Genomic DNA, 18,389 nt, shown 5'->3' on the forward strand with positions numbered 1-18,389 from the left:
AAATGCCCTACTGGGCTCCCTTAAAACACAAGTGTACAACTAATGAATCACAAAGTGACAGAAATAGTGAGCAGAAAAGAGCAAACTTTCACTCGCACACTTAAACCTGCATGAATCATTTTCCCTGTAGGCTAAAGATGCAGGAAAGAGGAAATCACTAACGACAGGAATCCTCTGTCTCCGGCTACGGCACGTTATGGCTGCGCCGCGGTTTAGATGCGTCCTCAGCCCGGCGTCAACGTCCACTGGAAGCGTCTCAGCAGCGGAGCGCAGAACAGACACGCTGTTAAACAGCAGTGGGCTTCTGCTACCTTCTTCACGGCTCTCTGGGACCCCGTTTCTTTCCCTCAAGGAGCCTTTCAGAATCAGAGCATTTTGCCTGATTTTGCTGACACGTTTAGATTTTGTTGATTTGGTAATCAGCGTTTGCATTGTGTGCTTCTACTGTGATTTCGTAGGCTATGTAGGTTAAAAGATTTCTTTGTCCGTTTTAACCATGTTTATTGTTGCGTTTTGATCGGGAGTCCTTGCAGGGTGTTTTATTTTGAAAATTTACAGGATTCTCTCTCCATTCTGCGTCTGACTTCCTGCCTGGTTCGATCTGCTCTGTGGTGTTTGACGTGGCTTGTATCAAAAATAGACCTGCTACCTGTTCTCTGCGGAGCGGAGCAGAGAGCCGCTGCTGGGACGCTGCTGGGACGCTGCTGGGACGCGCCGCGGCCACGTCTGCGACAGAGTCCGTGGATTTTAGGGGTCAGAGTTAAACAGGTAGTGCAGCACACTGTCTTGATCAAAGGAGTGGTAACGTGTGTGTAGATTTATGTGTGAGCGTGACTGACGCTGTATACTCCAGGGCGTGGGGGGGGGAGCGGAGTCGGGGGCTCGGCTCTTGTCTTTGATTTCCGTGATACTCAGGATGAACATGTAGGGTCCGTCCTCCCAGCTCTGAGCCACCGCGTAAGGATGAGCAGCGAGGTCGGGCCGCTGTCCCTCCTTTTTAGCTGAAGCATCTTTCGGCTGTGCTGCAGCCTGAGAGACGGAGAGAATCAGTGGGTCAAACGTTTCATTGAATCATTTAGCAGGAAAATTAAATCCACACACACCACAGATTCCTGTTAGAAATAAAACTTTAAAACCATGAGTTCCGCACGTTCTACTGCAGGCCGGTTTGTTTCAAACAGAAGAATAACCAAGATCAACATCATGTGTGTAAAGTAATGTCATCTATTGCTGCTAATTAAACATGCAACTTGCATGTACAAAATAGAACATGTTCTACCGCATGTTCGACATTCCTGCGGGTGTTTTTCTTTACTGTGTGTTCTAGTAAATGTTGCGCCTTGTGCTGCATGTTCCGATGAATGTTCTAGGGGAGCTGCTCGTGTTGGTTCTCCTTCATGTTCTCTGTGAACTGCTTCATTAACAGCGTGTTAAACTGTTGGTTCTGCAGTTTGTACAGAAGGTTCTACTACAGGTTCCCACGGAGGTCTGACTGTTTTACTTTCTGTTCTGCAGTGCAGAGCGAGTTGGATGTGCACACCTTTGGTTTGGGAGGCTCCACCTCCCTCCTCCTCCTGCCTGGAGGCTTCTCTGTGATTGGCTGAAAAACAAACAGCAGATTTCATGCAGAAGAAACTACATTTACAGTTAAAATTCTTTGAGAACCACAACTACATCCATGTAGTAAGGATCTTATTTTCTTTGACGAAATATTTTTACTTAGACAAGTAGATTTAGTAGAAACACGGGCTGTATTGTTTATTTCAAACAGAAACACAGTATACACAGATTCTTCAAGGTTGTCGTGTTATCAGTGCGATATTCAGAAGTGAAACTGGGCTGAGCAGCAGAACATGATCCAACAAAGACACCTCGACTGAAAACCTTCTGCTCGCTGCGATGGCTGCTCCCCCTCACAGTGAAAGGATGAATGTAGTCTCAGTTTCAGTGTGCGACACAGGAGTTACCTGGATGTAACTCCATGACTTGACACATACGGTCTCATAAATTACATGAGATAACGTCAATACTGTTTGAGGAGTAAATTAGTTTTCAACAAAAAGTGGAATCCCTGCCTCCTGAGGTGTCGGTTTGTACTTCACGAATATAAATCAGGATCCAACAGGGGTACAAACTAAAACAGACAGAAGCAGAAAGCGTCTCTCACCTGCTTCTGCGGCGGTTCTGTCAGTTGGGTTCTCATCTCAAAGCGATCCAGGCCGAACTGTGGCGCAAAACAAACACACACACTTTACAACACAATCGCCGCATGCGCTCACTTCATTACTCCCTGTTTGCACTGTGTGTCAGTATAATCACTGTGTGTGCGTGTGTCACCTTGTTGGGTCTGAGTTGCTCGCAGGTGAGTGGAGAATACTGGTGAAAAACATAGTAGCCGCTTCCTCCTTCTGGTTCGACCTTCGTCGAGCGGAAGTAGGTGCTTTGCTGCGATGGCTGCGGACGAACAAACGACAGACAGGAGTCATTCATTCGTATTAGGTGAATCAGAAATGAGTTTGGAAACTGCCCAAAACTGGTGCAGATTCATTTTCCATCAGTCAGCTAATCGTTTCAGCTCCACGTTAAACTGCCCGTGTACATGAACCTGACTTTAGCTTTCTTTGTAATCCATTTTTAATAAATAAAAAATAGATTTTGAACCCATTTCAATCATTTTTGACAACCAGAGGTGGGCCACCAGCTGTTTCATGGTGTGGTCTTCATTAAGGGGAATCTTAAAGCTACAGCAGACGATTTTAGACCAACAGTTTGTGTTTGGCCTTTTTCTGTTTCAATAGGACAATGAAACATACAACGTCGTGCACTTAGAAGAAGGCCTGCGCCTCGAGGATCTGAACGCCTCAGGAGAAGAGCCGAGCAGAAAACTCACATCCATCCTGAAGACTTCGGCGTGGCAGTGCGAGTTCCTCAGATACCAGGACACGTTCAACTGGACGGGAGACGAGGTGTTGCAGGTCTCTGCCACCACTGACCACAGAAAAACAACATTTCATTCATTCGGTTTTTTGTTTGCCGTCCTCCTCGGTGTCAGACTGACTTTTGACGGAGCTACACTTTGCAGCTTGCTTCTAGTCTTTGTGGTCAGCTAAGCTAAACTTTTCTGTACTGAACCCACAGAGATGAAACTGACCTTTACCCTATCATCTGACCGGAGACGGACAGCTCCTTTAAATCCATTTAAAAAATACCTTTCAGGAGAAGGAAATCGTCGTTGGGCGGGTCTACTTACGTTTGAGCTCGATGAAGCTGCTGTTGAACAGAGTTTTAGTAAAATAGAAGAGACTCTGCTTCTTCAGGGTTTCCTGGAACAAACAAACAAATAAAATTATTATTTCTACAGTCCAATTTCACAGATCACATGTTTGTCTTAAGGGCCTTTACAAGATGCGGCATCCAGACAGCAACTGAGCAGACTCTGAATGCACTACATGCTTTAAGATCGTTAATCCTGCACTCTCGCTCGCTCTCTGCTCACTTGCTTTACAATCTTTGTTTTACAGAGTTTCTTTTCAATTCTCTTGTTTGTTCTTGTGAAAACACAAGTTTGAACACTAAAAACTCTCAGAATAAAACAGTTTAAGAGGAGAAAACCACTGACAGGTGAAGTGAAGGCGCCCGTCAGTGGGTGGGGGGATTTATCCAGCAGCAGGTGGACAGGAAAATGGGCAAACATAAGGATTTCAGGGACTGTGATTTTCTAGACGACTGGGTCAGAGCATCTCCTAACTGGTCTGCAGAGATCATGCAGTACCTATCGGAGGGGGCGAAGGATCACTGATGCACACGGGGAGCGAAACTGCTGAAACAGTGGATGCTGGCTCTGATAGAAAGGCGTCAGAACACACAGAGCAGACACGGCGGAGTCCGGGCCTCGACGGGGCAGGATCAGCGGGTGGTCATAATGTTATGGCTGATCGGTGTTACATTGACAAGACGTTTAAATGGACTGTATTTCATTTATCTTAGAATACGAACAGAAAGCTTCAGTGTCACTCAGTTTGAGCTTTTCAGAAAGACGGGTGAGAAAAGACATCAAGTAATTCATTTTAAACACACGAACAACAGCGAAAGGAGTTTGGTAAGTGGGGCTGAGGTCCACGCGCGCAGGTATCCCTCTGTTAAACTCTGTCCTCCTGCGAGCGACTTACTGTGACTTCATGACTCATTGTTTACACATTAACGCGTCTTTGAAGAACGAGTCGGCCAAGACAAACGCAGCAGAGGATGAGAACGAGCCGAGCTTGCTGTTCAGCTGAAGGACGGAGGAACAAACACCGAAAGAGAAGTTGTAATCGGTTTGTCAGAAGACAAAGAGACTCTGAGTGCTCCAGCATCGGACTCAGGAGTGTAAACAGGCTTTTCATTCACCGACTTATTGATCAATTAATTTGGTTTTATCACATCGTAATCTGCTCTGACTCGCACTGTGAAGAGTTTCAGGCCATATTTACAAGAAAGCAAGTATAAATAATATATTTTCTCTTTTCTAATTTGACTTCCAATATGGATTCTCTGTTTGGGAAAACGATGTCACGTGTTACTGTAGTGCTGCAAATGATTAATGGATTTAAAAGAGAGAGCTGCTCTTATTGGTTCACCCTGTTTAAATAAAGGTTAAATGAATCAATTATTAACTATTTAATATTTTAAGACATAAACGTACCAATTCCTGGTTTGCAAAGCTTCACCAGCAGCTATTGGCCAAAATCTTGAGCCTGACTGGTTAATTTTATCTTATTATGCATATATGAATATGGCTCTATGCATGACTGCAGATAAGTAACAAAACATGCCAAAAGAATATCAGCATATAAAGGATTAAGGTTCTAACATAAAATTTTAAATAATAAAATCATTTATTGTTTTGTCCTTAACATGTACAAATAAATAGAGAAAAAGCTCATCAATTTCCCAAAGCTTCACTTTTATCTGGTCATCACTCCAAAACCCCAAGATAATTATATTAGAAAAACATAAATAATCATCAACGAAGCAGCTGCAAACAGACTGACTTAAAGTTGATGGATGATTATTATGATTATTAGGGGTGGGAATCACCATATTATCACGGTACTTACGTGACGATACATATTGCGATATACTGCAGTTTATTAACTTTTTTCCAACTTCAAATTGTTGGAATTAATTAATCCAACCCCCAAAGAAAAATGATTTTTTTAGTGGAGTAAAAAAGCAACTGATTTTATTACCAACCAAATGATTACCAAAAAGAAAACTTCTCATGTACAATTTATATAATGAAAGATCGATACTTGACCTCCGTGTATCGATACAATAGTGCCACAGAAAATATCGCGATACTCTGCTGTATCGATCCCCCCCAATGATTATTATTAATATTATGAGTGTGGACCTACAACAAGGCTACAACTATGTGACAAGGTTATTTTTTTTTTATACAGCCCCACATATCAACATTTAGCCTCAAGGTTGTTGTTTTTTTTACAGCACAACATACGTGCCTGTCCTTCGATCCCCGACTCCAGTTCATATTAATATCAACATGTAGAGATTATTACACAATTCCACTGCGAGTGAAGGTTCTGAAAGCGTTTCATTTCCACTTTAAGGCGAGACACCGCAGTCCAAAATTATTATTAACTATTATTACCATACCTTCATAAATTGCTTTCCATGTAAAAGTTCAACTGGTCTCTTTAAAACTCTCCATCATAGATCGTTTGAAAGTTTGTTTTCTAGAGCCCAGTGCTAGTTCATTTATCAGAGATCGACGAGATGTGTTCATGTGACAAAGCATTTTTATGCTAATCTCTAACAGATGGTTTCTCAAAGTGACATGTTTCCTGCACGCCAAGTCATTTTCCTCGTCCTCCAAGGCAAACATCTCTTTTATCAGTCTCATTTTATCTGTAAATATGTGGGAAAAACTGGTCCATCACACATATTTATTTTATAAACTGTTCTGTAAATATCAGGCAATCTGGTATATTATCACAATAAAAATCCATCTGACTTTCATCAGTTTTCAGGAACGTGGATTTGTGTGATATGCAAATCAGCGCATATTTAAAGAGGAACATACAAAAGTTGAAATAAAAAAAAAAAGCTTCTATTTATCTTTACATTTAGCTTGTAAAGTTTCATTGTGATAAAACTAACAAACACCTCCTACTTCACTCAAGTCATCAAACTGGACCTTGACGTTAGCGCCGGACAAAAATTTTATCAGGATAAAAAAAGAAATTTTTTGCTTTAAGAAGAAACCAGACGGTTAATTGTGATTTTAAACTTTTCTTGACGGTCAGAACAAACAAGCTGAACAAAGCTGAGGCACAACATTCAAAACTACTGTGAAAAAATCTGTAGGAGTAAAATCTTTTTTCAGTCCCTTTTCCTCAACAAAATAAATAAATAGAAAAATTAAGTGTAAATTCTTATTAAGATGCAATCTGATAGGAAAATGATATTGCCATAATTATCACTATTGATTTATTGCCCAGGATTTGTAATTCATTCCAGGCCACATTAACTCACTGCTACTGTACTGTTAATGATTTAAATACTGCGCACTCCTTTCCATATGTTTCCATATGTTTCTATTGTTCTTCTATTCCTGACCTGCGCGCTAAGAATTTCTTTGTGGCTCGGAGTAAAGTTGGGGATCAAACGTTGGCTGCTGTCTCGCCTTCACGTGATTCATCACGTGAGATCTTATCTGAGGGGAACTTGTTCTGCTGCTCGGTCGCTTCTTTTCTCCTCAGTCTTCAGACCGGACTCTGATGGGCTGCCTAACGTTGTTTGCATTATTATAATTAATATTTATAGCTGTTCGTGGACATAAAGGGCAGTAAAAGTAAACAGGAAACTCACACTGTCGACGTTCACGATCCACTTCCCCTGTTCCGATACGGCACCGACCGGCCCGCTTAGCCCCGTTAGCACCAGCAGGAGCAGCACCGAGGACCAGAGTCCCGGCCTGGCTCGACCCGGACCCGAGGAGCTCGCCATTTGAGCCAGGAGGAAGAAGAAACCAGCAGCAGCAAAGCATCCGCGTCAACTCACAACACGCTGGACACTTCCTGCTTCCGGCTTACGTTAACAGTCGCGGAAGGATGCTTTCACGGGCCGTGGGAAGTTTAAACGCGCAGTGTAAAGATGTCGTTACAAATACAACAAATATCTCTGTCATTCATTCTGAAGAATGTGAAGTTGTAGTATGTAATAATATACAATATTAACAACTACCACTTTCATTACAGTACTTTTTATTGATTAGTAATTGCCTAAGTTTTGGGCGCTCTGATTTATTTTGAAAAGTGGCATGCTATGCTGTCTAGCTTGACGCATGTTGTTGCTGTTGCTCCCTGTGGCCGCTGGAGGGCAGTGAACACCACGTCAGCTTCACCAGCATCAAGGCGGACAGGCTCTGCAGACAGGAAGCTGATTTACAAACAAGGTAACATCAATAATCAAGTTTTTACCAACACTGATGTCATTTATAAAAGTCACACAAAATGATTATTCAAATTGATATTGAGAATAAAAAAACATTGTGTTGCAGTTCCTCACTGTGACCACAAGAGGGCACTTGTCTCTAAATACACTCAATTATTATTATTATTATTATACTGAACGGAGGGCAGTAAACACATGACAGCATGATCACGAGAAGAAAACTAAATTGCTCACTTGTCACTGTAGAAATATTACTTTACATACCAATTTTTCATTTCCGGTGAAAAACTTCAAAATAAGACATCAAACTGTCACATTAAATATCAATAGATTTTCTGCTCAGTGGGTTAAAATTACACTGAAACAAAACATTCAATAAATCTTTGTTCACCTGTGAAAGGAATTTATTAGAGCTTTTGTTTGTTTGTCACTTTTATTACACTTTTTTGTTAGATTTTAAATTTAAGCACAACTTAAATTGCTATGATAAAGATGTAATTAGAGCTGAAACTAGTTTGTCAATTAATTGATGAGTCAATTGACACAAAATCAAGTAACAACAATTTTAAAAATCGATTTATTATATGTAAACTTAAATGACTGTAAACTATCTTTTGGACTGCTGGTCGGACAAAGCAAAACATCGACAGACACTGCTCTGTTTTTTAGACATCTCATAGGCCAAAAGATTTATGGAGAAAATAATTGGCAGATAATTAATGATAATTAATATTGAAAATTTTAAAATAGGTTGTAGCACTACTGAACAAAAAGCTGAATTTTAAAATTTATTCTGTGATCAGGTTTAAATTTTTCGTTTTCCCCTTTAATCTAAACAGATCTTCTTTTTACATTCCATGTAGAAACTATAATAGTTCCTAAATGCATTTAATGTTGGTAGAACAAATGCTAACGTTATTATCACTACTTACTTTAATTTTATTTAGTATATTATTTGCCATCGCCCGTTGATGTCTGAGCTTTCCTGCTGACCCCTGAATGCACCATAATTTGTGTTTTTGTGTGTGAACTCCCACCCCAGAAATGTAATGGACGTTAGGACCTGGAGGCCTCTGTGTGTGTGCGTGCGTGCGTGCGTGTGTTGGGCGGGGTTGGTGATGCATTGAAAAACAACTTAGATCTTGTGGCTCAGCGGGTTTTTCGGCTTCTCTCGATCCTGCCCGAATAGCTGCCCCCTCTTCTCTCTCTCTCTCTCTGTGTGTCAGTGTGTCTTTACCTCTCTCTCCCACTCCCAGTCAGTCTCACCTTGTCTTTCTTCAGCAGCAGCAGAAGTCTCAGTAAGTATTTCTCAGTAAGTATTTCTCAGTATTTCTCAGTAAGTATTTCTCACTAAGTATTTCTCAGTAAGTATTTCTCACTAAGTATTTCTCAGTAAGTATTTCTCAGTAAGTAGTTTAAAATAGCGCCTGTTTTAGCGTGAATGCTGTGTCTCCTGAACTGTCTGCGTGTTTGTGCTGAAACCTGACCCCGCAGGTTGTGTGAAGGTGAAGGTATTTACATGTTGAGTGGTGGAAAAGTACAAAACCAGATCATCACAGGGTGGAAACGATCCAGTCCAGAGTTTACTGGACTTAAAGCAGACTGTGGTCGGGAGCTGTCAGTAGAGCCGTCGGGGTGTTCACGCATTCACAAGTTAATGTGTTACTTCATTATACTGCCAGGCCGGGGGGGGAAGTATTTAGTAGAGAAGTCAAAGTTTACTTTAGTTCAAAAGTATTAGAGGCTGAAAGTACTTAGGGTTTTCAAAATAAAAGTATTTATTATTATTCAGGACAAATACATTTTTGTCAAATGTGACGAATTTTCTGCTTTTCTTGCGTTCGTGCTCCAGAATACTGGAATAATCTGTTGGATAGCTTATTAAAATACCTTATGTCTTTTAAACTGATCATGTTGTTTAAAATCTGCAAAGTCACCAGTAACATAAAATGTTTATACTTCTAATGTGTATTTGCTTTGTATTTAACATGTCAAATCATACACAGTGTACTTTGCATCACCTTGACATGAGTTTTGTCATGACTGGACCACCGCTCAGCTTTAGCCATCTCATTTATTTGATATACTCTTTTTTTTTATTTTTCTCTTCAATCTATTGAGCCTGTCAGACCAGAGCCCTGTAAAATATTTAGTCAGACCAACAATCCAAGGTGCAAGTTTGAAAGTGTATTTGTACAGCACATTTCAGCAGCAAGGCAAATGTTGCATCCTTCTCTTCTCATCTGTAAAGTTGAATTACTCAGACCTGTTGTTGATGATCAGATAGTTGTTGCGGGACTAAAAAAAGAACTGATGTTATTCCTTTTCCCTTTGTCTTTCTGTATCACACAGACGGCAACATGTTTCTGGCAAAGACTTTCATCAAAGGCATCGTAAATGTCGTGGGGTGAGCAAGCACAAGATTCATTTTCTCCTCTTTAGAGGGAGCAAGGCTAACAGTTTCCCTTTGCTTCCAGTCTTTGTGCTAAGCTAGGCTAAGCTATAGTATCTCTGTACTGGTCGCATACATTGATCTTCTCACAGCTGCTCTCTGACTCGTGTCCTGTCCTTTTTGTCTCCAACAGCGACATCGACCACACGCAGTTTATGCCTTCAGCCCCTGTGAGTACCAACGTCAGGAAACAAGCAGCAGAAATACGTTTATCATAACGTCCAACACATCATGTATTTGATAGTATGCTCCATGTCTGTTCGTAATACAGACCGTTCACATCTTAAAGGCTGGGTTTGTGATTCTGGAGAAATCCAGCACCGGGACAAACGCCATGATCTAGAGCGAACAATCAGAATCAGAAATACTTTATTAACATTTGCTCAGTTTGCATATCAAGGTGTTGAGCAATAGAAATAATAATAATAATAAGAGGAAGTAGAAGATATAAAGAAATATACAAATCTAGTATTTAGCTTAAGCGCACTCAAAGAGCAGACGGCAGACAGACCGGGAGGAATTTGACAAAATTGGAGTCACATTTAACCTCTTTCAAATCCAAATATTTCATGGTCTCAGCCAATGAAAACTATTTTAAAACTTGTCTTTGGCTTCGTAGCTACACAGACTGTAACCGACATATTTAAAGTTTGAAAATCCCTCCTGCAAACTCAAAATTTAACTTTAAAGAGATGTCAGAGGTCATGAGGAATAACACGTTAGCTCAAAAGTCATTATTTGCATTTGATTTCAACATTTGATGGGGTGCAAACAGCGAGAGTAAAGCTTACATGGCTTGACAATCACCTTAGTAGTGACGTTGATTTATCTTCTTGTGTCCATTTCAGCCAACGTCCTATTATTTCAGCATTATTTGTGTATTTAGACATCATGAATCTGTCCTCTTCTTAACCCGATTTGTTTGTTACACTAAATAAAATGTAAGGATTTTTTATACAATGAACAAAATGGCACACCAAAGGTAAATCCACGTCTCTGATTGGCTGTTCTTGCTCTGATGTGATTAATCGTGTGATCGCTTCTTAACACACCTGTTTCCGGAGCAAATCAAGTTGTTTCAAGGCAGTGATCTGCTCTTTTCCCTTCTTGTTGCTGTGGATTGGAAATATTGTTTGATATATGAAAAAACAGGAAGAGCTGAGACCCCGTTCTCGGGTCAGTCTTGGAAATCCATTTGTGTCCATGTCCTCATAGCAAGCGGCCCCAAGCGGGGACCCGAACCCTACACTGTGAAACTCTGTAAATGAGCTTTAATTCAACCTCGTTACCGTGATTAAATCAAACCCCAGATTCTCCCAGTGGAAGATTTCTTAAGCAAACAAACGCACCGAATCTCTAAACTGCAGTTAGACTGAGGAACGTGTGTTTGTGTGTTTGCAGGCTCCCCCTCGCATACCGCTGCACCTCGCCAAGGCTCAAGAGACCGATGAGGAGGCGCAGTTCAGGAGAGTTTTCAAACAGCTGGCTGGAGATGTGAGTCCATGATATTCACGTTTATTCCTGTTTGTTCTCCGTCTGTGTGCTTAGTGTTCACGCACAGGCTCATTTCACCCCCAATCACTCTGTTTCTATATTTTAAGCTTTAATATTGTGCCGGGAAACGATAAGAACAGGTAGAGAGGGAGGAAGGCAGACTGAAACAAGATATAGAAATAGAATAAGCACCAAACTACCCAGAAACCATCACATAACTGTATTTGGTCTGTGTTTCATTGTGGTTACTTACTATATGAAAAGCTGCAGATCCACCTGTCAGCAACGCTCAGATTTAATATTCTGCTGATCAATTGTTGTTATCTAATGACCGATGAGGGGAAATGCAGCTGAGAAAGCTGGGCCGAGTTCAAGGTAATTACTGCAATAAATAGTCTCTAAAGTTAAAAACTTCTTTACAAAGTTCCTGTCATGCTGAATAATCCACAGAACCAGCGGTCACCAGTTTCCACAGGCAGTATTTCTTCAGTGGAAAGCACTCGCAAACTGTGAAGACTGCACTTGTACAGTAGCAAGTGTGTTTCATGTATTAACTACTAACAGGGTCACGTGACTGCAGGCATCTCGAGAAGCAAGCAGAGAGCGCAGAAACATAGAGGTGGTCTGTGTCCAATAACTGAAAAGATTAAGGAGGACTCCCGCACACGGTCAGATTACCTCGACCTTCATCAGTGGATCCTGATCTCTAAACATTTGGACCCCTCCCTTTTCTTTGTGGCATGTGAGCCGGAGGAGTTTAAATTATTCCCTTAAGTCTGAAAAAGCAAAAAATATTAAAAGATGCAACGGAAGTTTGTGAAGCAGAAATGTTTAGTTCTTATCCTTTACTCACGGTCGTTGAGGGCGCATTCAGCCAGCGCTGAATAAATCATTTCACAGGGGAACGTGCAGTATTTTAATGCTGGGAGCTTGTAATCGAGTCCCTTCTGGTTTTCCTGTTCTGGACTTGTGTGGAGGCTTTCTACAGCTCGGCCTCTCTTAAATCTGATTCATCTCTCTACACTTTGCCCCACTCTTCTTTCCTAAGCGGGAAAAACAGGAAGGGGCGAGATGCAAATGTGGAGGCTGATTACTGTCTCATTACTCTTGATTATTCAGCTGATCTCGTTTGAAATATCACAGTTGATTTGGCTGCTCAGCAAGTTTTAATTGAAGTTGTTAAAGGTCCGCCCGTCTCTGCCTGATCACTCGCCACACCTGTCTGCCGGCTGCATTCCTAACGCCACCCTCCGCTGTTCCACCCTCCCTGTTTTCTCTCTTTGTCTGCTTCATCATCACGCTTCTACCGCTCTAATTCACACCATTGGAATAATGGTAAACTTTAAAAGAGTAAGTAAATGCAGCCTGTTAATTCCCCTCCCTTTGTCTAACTGCAGCCTGCAAAAAAGGTATGGTGCATTAGCTCCACCATCTAATAAGGAGTGTGGGGGAGAAAGAGAGGGGGGGAGAGAGGGGGAGAGAGGGGGGGAGATGGGGGAGAATGAGAGAGAGAGAGAGGGAGAGGGGGGGGGAGGTCTGTCTGTGCATTCCTGCCATTGTCTGACAGGGAGGCGTTCAGGCCTTCGGGGCGTTGGTCTCTCTCTCTCTCTCTCTCTCTGTGGTTTTCTCTGACTCACCAGAGGGGTGTGCACACAAGTTAGACCAGAACTCGGCCGGCTGGCTGGATTTCTCTAAATCGACGGCTGTAATAAGAGCGATGATGACGATGTATGTAGTAGCGTACCCGCTAAAAAACAGGATTTGGACACTGAAGCAGAGCAGGTTCTGTTCTTCAGAGTTTATGAACAAAAAAAATTACCGTGGTGAGAATTTCCAAGCAGGCAGCTCCCAACAAAAGCAAAATAATCCAACAAAGGTGAACAACAAGTCATTGATTGTTTTTAGTAGAGTTATGTTACTTAACTCACGTCAGTTAGGTCACGTAAGTAATGTCATTTAAACCCAAACCAGGATCTTTTCCTAATTCGAACCAAATTGCTCCGTTCCACAGCCTCAACCGCTAATTTTATTTTGAAAGTCTAACTGGACTTTGCATATTTATTGTTGCTAACTTGACCACGGAGCCCCACATGTCCAAAAATTGAGGCTAAAGGGTCCCCAGGGCGTTAATAAGCAGATGTGCATATGTGACGCGTTGGGAGCGAGAATGTGTTGAACGTACCGACGGGGTTGCAAGCAAGAAGTTAATCCCACAAAACGACCCACACTACAAGTATCATCATCAATAAAACCCCGCCAAGGCAAACATCCAAAACAATAACAAGGCATGAGTATTTGCAACAGACGGGTGGGTCAGAGTGAGTTTACAAACTAATGTGATCAATAAATAAAAGCAAAAACATTCTTACTCTTCAGAGAAGCCCAGAGATTAAAATGTTGTGATCTCGTAGAAAGTGTTGAGACAAAAAGAAGAAAGCAAGAAGAACAAGTCAAAGAGTTTGAGGTGATAAAAACATTTCATGGTCACGACGAAACCGTTTGGATGGTTCGCTATGTCAAAATAAAGTTATCTGATGATCCTGACACAAAAAAACTTTCTCCTGATCATGTGGAAACGAATCATCTTTATCAAATGACCCTCCGGCCTTCTGATTACAGTTGAATTCATCTTCGCTCACATGTTCCAAATATCCATCCATCCGTCGTCAACCGCTTATCCTGCATACAGGGTCGCGGGGGGGCTGGAGCCAATCCCAGCTGACATCGGGCGCAAGGCGGGGTCCACCCTGGACAGGTCGCCAGTCCATCGCAGGGCCACACATAGACGAACAACCACTCACGCTCACGCTCACACCAATTTAGGGTCGCCAATTAACCTAGTCCGCATGTCTTTGGACGGTGGGAGGAAGCCGGAGCACCCGGAGAGAACCCACGCAGACACGGGGAGAACATGCAAACTCCACACAGAAAGGCCGGGGCATCCACGTTCCAAATATTGCTTTTAAAATTAGAAATGAATTAAGAAATTCAGGAAAAAGGCGGTGCAGAGACAGCAGGACTCTGTTTGTTTTCTGCAGTGAGTCAGAAGATGGAAAGATGACAAAGGAAATAAAAGGAAACAGCTTCAGTTTGGTTTGAGTCACCCTCAGATCAGCTATGACTCACTCTGTTGGAGGGTTTCCTCTGTGGAAAACAGCGCTCAGAGCACCAACACCCTTCTGATATGTGTGTGTGTTAACAGGACATGGAGGTCAGCCCCACTGAGCTGATGGACATCCTCAACAAAATCATCACCAAACGTGAGTTCTTCTCTACAGATAAGAGCCTCCACTGATCCACGCATGTCTGCAGACTAATTATTGTGTTTTTATTTAAGTAGTTAAAACTCCCGTTCTCTCGTTTCAGATGGAAAGCTGAAGACTGACGGTTTCAGCATCGAGTCCTGTAAGAGCATGGTCGCTGTCATGGACGTATCCTTTCACAAACTATATAGTGCAGTACTACTGTGTGTCGGTATCAGTAGTACTAGAAATTGAAATAGTACCAGCAGCAGCAGTGGCAGCTGTATTAGTTGTAGTACCAGTAGTATTGAAATGTAGCATTTGTAGTTACAGTAGTAGCTTTGGCGGGAACAGTAGTATTAATAGTAGTAGTGTTAGCGTCGTGGTTGCAGTAGTCGTAGAAGTAGCAGGAGCTACGTGCTGGTTTCTGAGTTTGACCTTTGACCCGGCTCCCATCAGAGCGACAGCACCGGGAAACTGGGCTTCCACGAGTTCAAGCACCTCTGGACCAACATCAAGACGTGGCAGGTCAGTTCACCGCGCCTCTCGTTCTTCTTCTCTTCCTCTTGTGTCAGTTTCACTTCATCAGTACATTTTAACACGTGACCCATCATTCCCACCATTTCTAGTGAACAGAGACAGACGCTTAACGCACGTGACGCAGACATTAGGGCTTAAATTCTGTTAATGGAAAAGTTAGTCTGCGTTGTCTCTGCTATTTTTGTTCCATGTTGTTCATCTGTCTGCCGTCTGCAGGGCATCTATGTCGCCTATGATGAAGATAAGTCAGGTGTGATCGGCGCTCAAGAGCTGCCGAAAGCCTTCAAGGCTGCAGGTGAGAAACGCACTCGCTCTGAAAATCTTTGCAGTGTGAACTTTCAAACCTAATTGTGTTTGCGTGTGGGTGCAGGTTTCCCTCTGAATGAGGACCTCTTCAAGCTGATTATCCGTCGCTATAGTGATGAAAACGGCAACATGGACTTTGACAATTTCGTTGGCTGCCTGGTGCGACTGGACGCCATGTGCAGTGAGTCCTTCTGTCTTTCTTCCTCCCACTCTCCCCTCCCTGTTTAATCCCATGACCTCTCCCGTTAAATCCATCTTTTTATAGGTGCATTAGTGCATCAAATGCTATTCTAGCTTCATTTTGCACACATTTCTATACAACATTCAGCCAGACATGCATATTTTGAACCTCCAAAGTAGTTTAAAATAAAGGTCTGACAGCTTGTTTTAAAGTTCACATTACATACAGTTAATGTTTTTTTGAAATGTCCAAAGACAGGAAAGAGTTTCTCTGATAGACATCATCTGTCCTACACAATATGGATTTAAGTGCTCTGTATTCATTTTGTGACAAAATATGAAAATGTTCATTATATAATGAGAATTCAATCTTTGGTGTTAGGATTTCAGTCAGCAACACAACTTTCCTTTAAAAGCAACACTATGTTTTGAATCGGCGCTGTCGATCTTTCTGACCTGCGTCAGCAACTCGGCCCAGTGTGTTATGTGTGTGTGCTCTGCAGGAGCCTTTAAGACCCTGGATAAGGACAACAGCGGCTCCATCGACCTGGACATCAAGGAGGTAAAACACAGTTTAGTTCACTTCACTATTTTTTCCCTTCACCTAATTGTCAACATGTCCCCATTGACAAGGATGTAGGTTTGGTTTCAGAGGTGGGGGACATGCATTGTGAAGTTAAAAAAGACCATCACTGTATGTGTAACAAGCAATGCAAACCTCTACATTGTAATACTTTAATTCATTGTTCCCCTTTCTTCACTGATACTATTTTAGTTTGGACTGATGTTCAGAGCTAGCATACGTTAGGACATATATTAATAAAAACGTAGTGGGAACCTGAGTGATGTCTGCAGGTATTCCTTTCAAGCTACATACAACCCCAACAGCATTTGCCAGTAAGATACGGCAATTTGTATGTAGCCTGAGAGGCAATGCTCAGGGCAAGATATCAGCGGAGAGGGAATGTGAAGGCACGTCACAGAGTGTTGCATGTTGGGATGCGGGCACCATATTTTAAGATGCGCGCTCTGTTTACCTGTGAGCCTGCAGGTCACGACGGTGGTTCCTTTTGGCAAAAAAGTGTTTTAAAATCTGAAGGAGAAGGACAGAAATGGAGAAGGGAAAAAGACACTGCTGGGAGAAACTGAATGCCTCTGCCAAGAAACAAACTAATAACAATAAACAACGTAGATCCAAATCCAGCAGACGATGTCTGGTTTTGGCCCTCTTGTTCAAAATAAATGTGCAATTAAAACTGACATGACAAGAGCTGTTCCTGTTGCTGTTTTTTTATGCGTACCTACCCAGGTTAAAGTTTTCACTTCCCTTTGTGCTCTTTCCACGAAGGAAAGGCTAAAAAACATATTCCATTGTCCAGTTTCCTCCCTGGATGATTGTGTGACCTGCTGCGGCAGATCTTGATGCAGCCGCACTGAAGCGACCACGGCGACGTTTTTTAGGCTCGCAACAGAAAATCAAAACACGGCCGGGGCAGAGGGATTGAGCAGCATCCTCACGCTATGCCTGCAGAAATAAAATGTTACCCATAATTCAACACAGCGTGACACCAACCTCACGTTGCCTGTAACTGAAGGCTTATTTTTGAGATTCTGGAGGCTGGACCGTTAGAACAATGTTCAGAGAGACAATACAAGTGAGGAGGACAAAAAGCCTTCTGATTCACTAACGCTCTGTTTCTCTCTCACAGTGGCTTCAGCTGACCATGTACTCTTGAAGCGACGCAGGGAAGCTTCTCCACAACACTTATTCACTTTCATCTCATCCCTCCCTCCCTCCCATTCCACTCGTTCCACTTGTGTGTGCTTATGGATGTGCAATAGCCATCTCGTCATGGTAACGGGACCAAAACGCCAGCGTAGAGCTCAAGTCGGGAAGAATCTAACTCGGACCAAAGCGGAGCGGACGCTGCCGGTGCACTGTCCTGCGGCTGCCAGGCGGCGGCGCTATAACGTCCCCATGTTACAGATATCTATATTTTATATTAAGTAAGTTAAGTTTTTATCAGGCTGAAACTGTTGTACCAAAATGACTCTGGATGTTTAAGAGAATAAAGTCACACAACGTACATGACAATGTTTCTTTTTCTCCACATCACTTCAGCGACTGTGGCTAGCACGTTCTCAAACTGTCTGTTTATTCCAAACAACAAGAAGGAACTTGTGATGTTTTACTTTCAGTGAGAGGCAGGAAAGAGCTTCCAGGCAGCGTGTGTCACAGCTTTCAACTATAGTCTGGATCACTTCTGCATCAGACAAGAGAATAAGACACAGCAAATATATCGCTGACTGGTTTACTTCTTGTCCTATTTGTCCATGAAGCTGACGTCAAGATGTGGACCAGCCATAGGTACCTGCTCAATAAATGTCCATAAAATTGTTACCTGCAGCTCGCGAAACAGACCGGATGTCAAGTTTGTAGTGATTTTAGTATGAGGACAGTTCTTCGTACTTTTACTTAAGTAAACAGTCAATGCAAGACTTTAACTTGTAAGTAGGGCTAGGTGATGTGACCAGAAATGTTATCACGAGATAAATGTCAAATCATTATTTCTTTCATGTTAAAGGCTGATTTTTGAAGAAGAAACCAGCTGGTTAATTATGCTTTAAACTTTTCTTTCTGGTCAGAACAAACATTTGATGCCAAACAGTGGATCACTTCACACATCTGAGGCAGAACATCCAAAACAATCTTAATA

General features: G+C 42.2%; 2 protein-coding genes across 6 annotated transcripts in view; one reads left to right on the forward strand and one right to left on the reverse strand.

Moving 5' to 3' along the window:
* Window positions 1-7,045, reverse strand: part of zgc:162698 (uncharacterized protein LOC560165 homolog) — a 29,969-nt gene extending 22,924 nt beyond the window's left edge. The window contains exons 1-7 of the mRNA XM_038693378.1: window positions 6,874-7,045; window positions 3,251-3,323; window positions 2,891-2,988; window positions 2,338-2,454; window positions 2,168-2,224; window positions 1,541-1,600; window positions 840-1,029 (exon numbers count right to left, since the gene is read on the reverse strand). Coding sequence (XP_038549306.1) covers window positions 840-1,029; window positions 1,541-1,600; window positions 2,168-2,224; window positions 2,338-2,454; window positions 2,891-2,988; window positions 3,251-3,323; window positions 6,874-7,011 — 733 coding nt within the window. The 5' untranslated portion in view covers window positions 7,012-7,045. The remainder of the gene's footprint in view (window positions 1-839; window positions 1,030-1,540; window positions 1,601-2,167; window positions 2,225-2,337; window positions 2,455-2,890; window positions 2,989-3,250; window positions 3,324-6,873) is intronic.
* A 60-nt stretch (window positions 7,046-7,105) lies between these two features.
* On the forward strand, window positions 7,106-17,764 carry capns1b (calpain, small subunit 1 b). 5 transcript variants are annotated; one of them, XM_038693379.1, is made up of 12 exons: window positions 7,106-7,217; window positions 7,341-7,459; window positions 9,811-9,865; window positions 10,044-10,080; window positions 11,312-11,404; window positions 14,607-14,664; window positions 14,771-14,835; window positions 15,106-15,174; window positions 15,403-15,481; window positions 15,557-15,673; window positions 16,176-16,234; window positions 17,382-17,764. In XM_038693379.1, exons 1-12 carry the CDS (start codon window positions 7,159-7,161, stop codon window positions 17,406-17,408), a joined length of 837 nt encoding a protein of 278 aa, XP_038549307.1. In that variant the 5' UTR covers window positions 7,106-7,158; the 3' UTR covers window positions 17,409-17,764. The 5 variants fall into 5 exon arrangements, with proteins under 5 accessions (XP_038549307.1, XP_038549311.1, XP_038549309.1 ...); XM_038693383.1 differs by having other exon boundaries at window positions 7,116-7,217; window positions 7,321-7,459; XM_038693381.1 differs by lacking the exons at window positions 7,106-7,217; window positions 7,341-7,459 and adding an exon at window positions 8,545-8,770.
* The last annotated feature ends 625 nt before the right edge of the window (window positions 17,765-18,389 follow it).

The sequence above is a fragment of the Micropterus salmoides genome, unplaced genomic scaffold (genome assembly GCF_014851395.1).
Source record: "Micropterus salmoides isolate LMB-PRFRI ecotype aquatic unplaced genomic scaffold, ASM1485139v1 Ms_hic_scaffold_3, whole genome shotgun sequence".
NCBI lineage: Eukaryota > Metazoa > Chordata > Actinopteri > Centrarchiformes > Centrarchidae > Micropterus > Micropterus salmoides.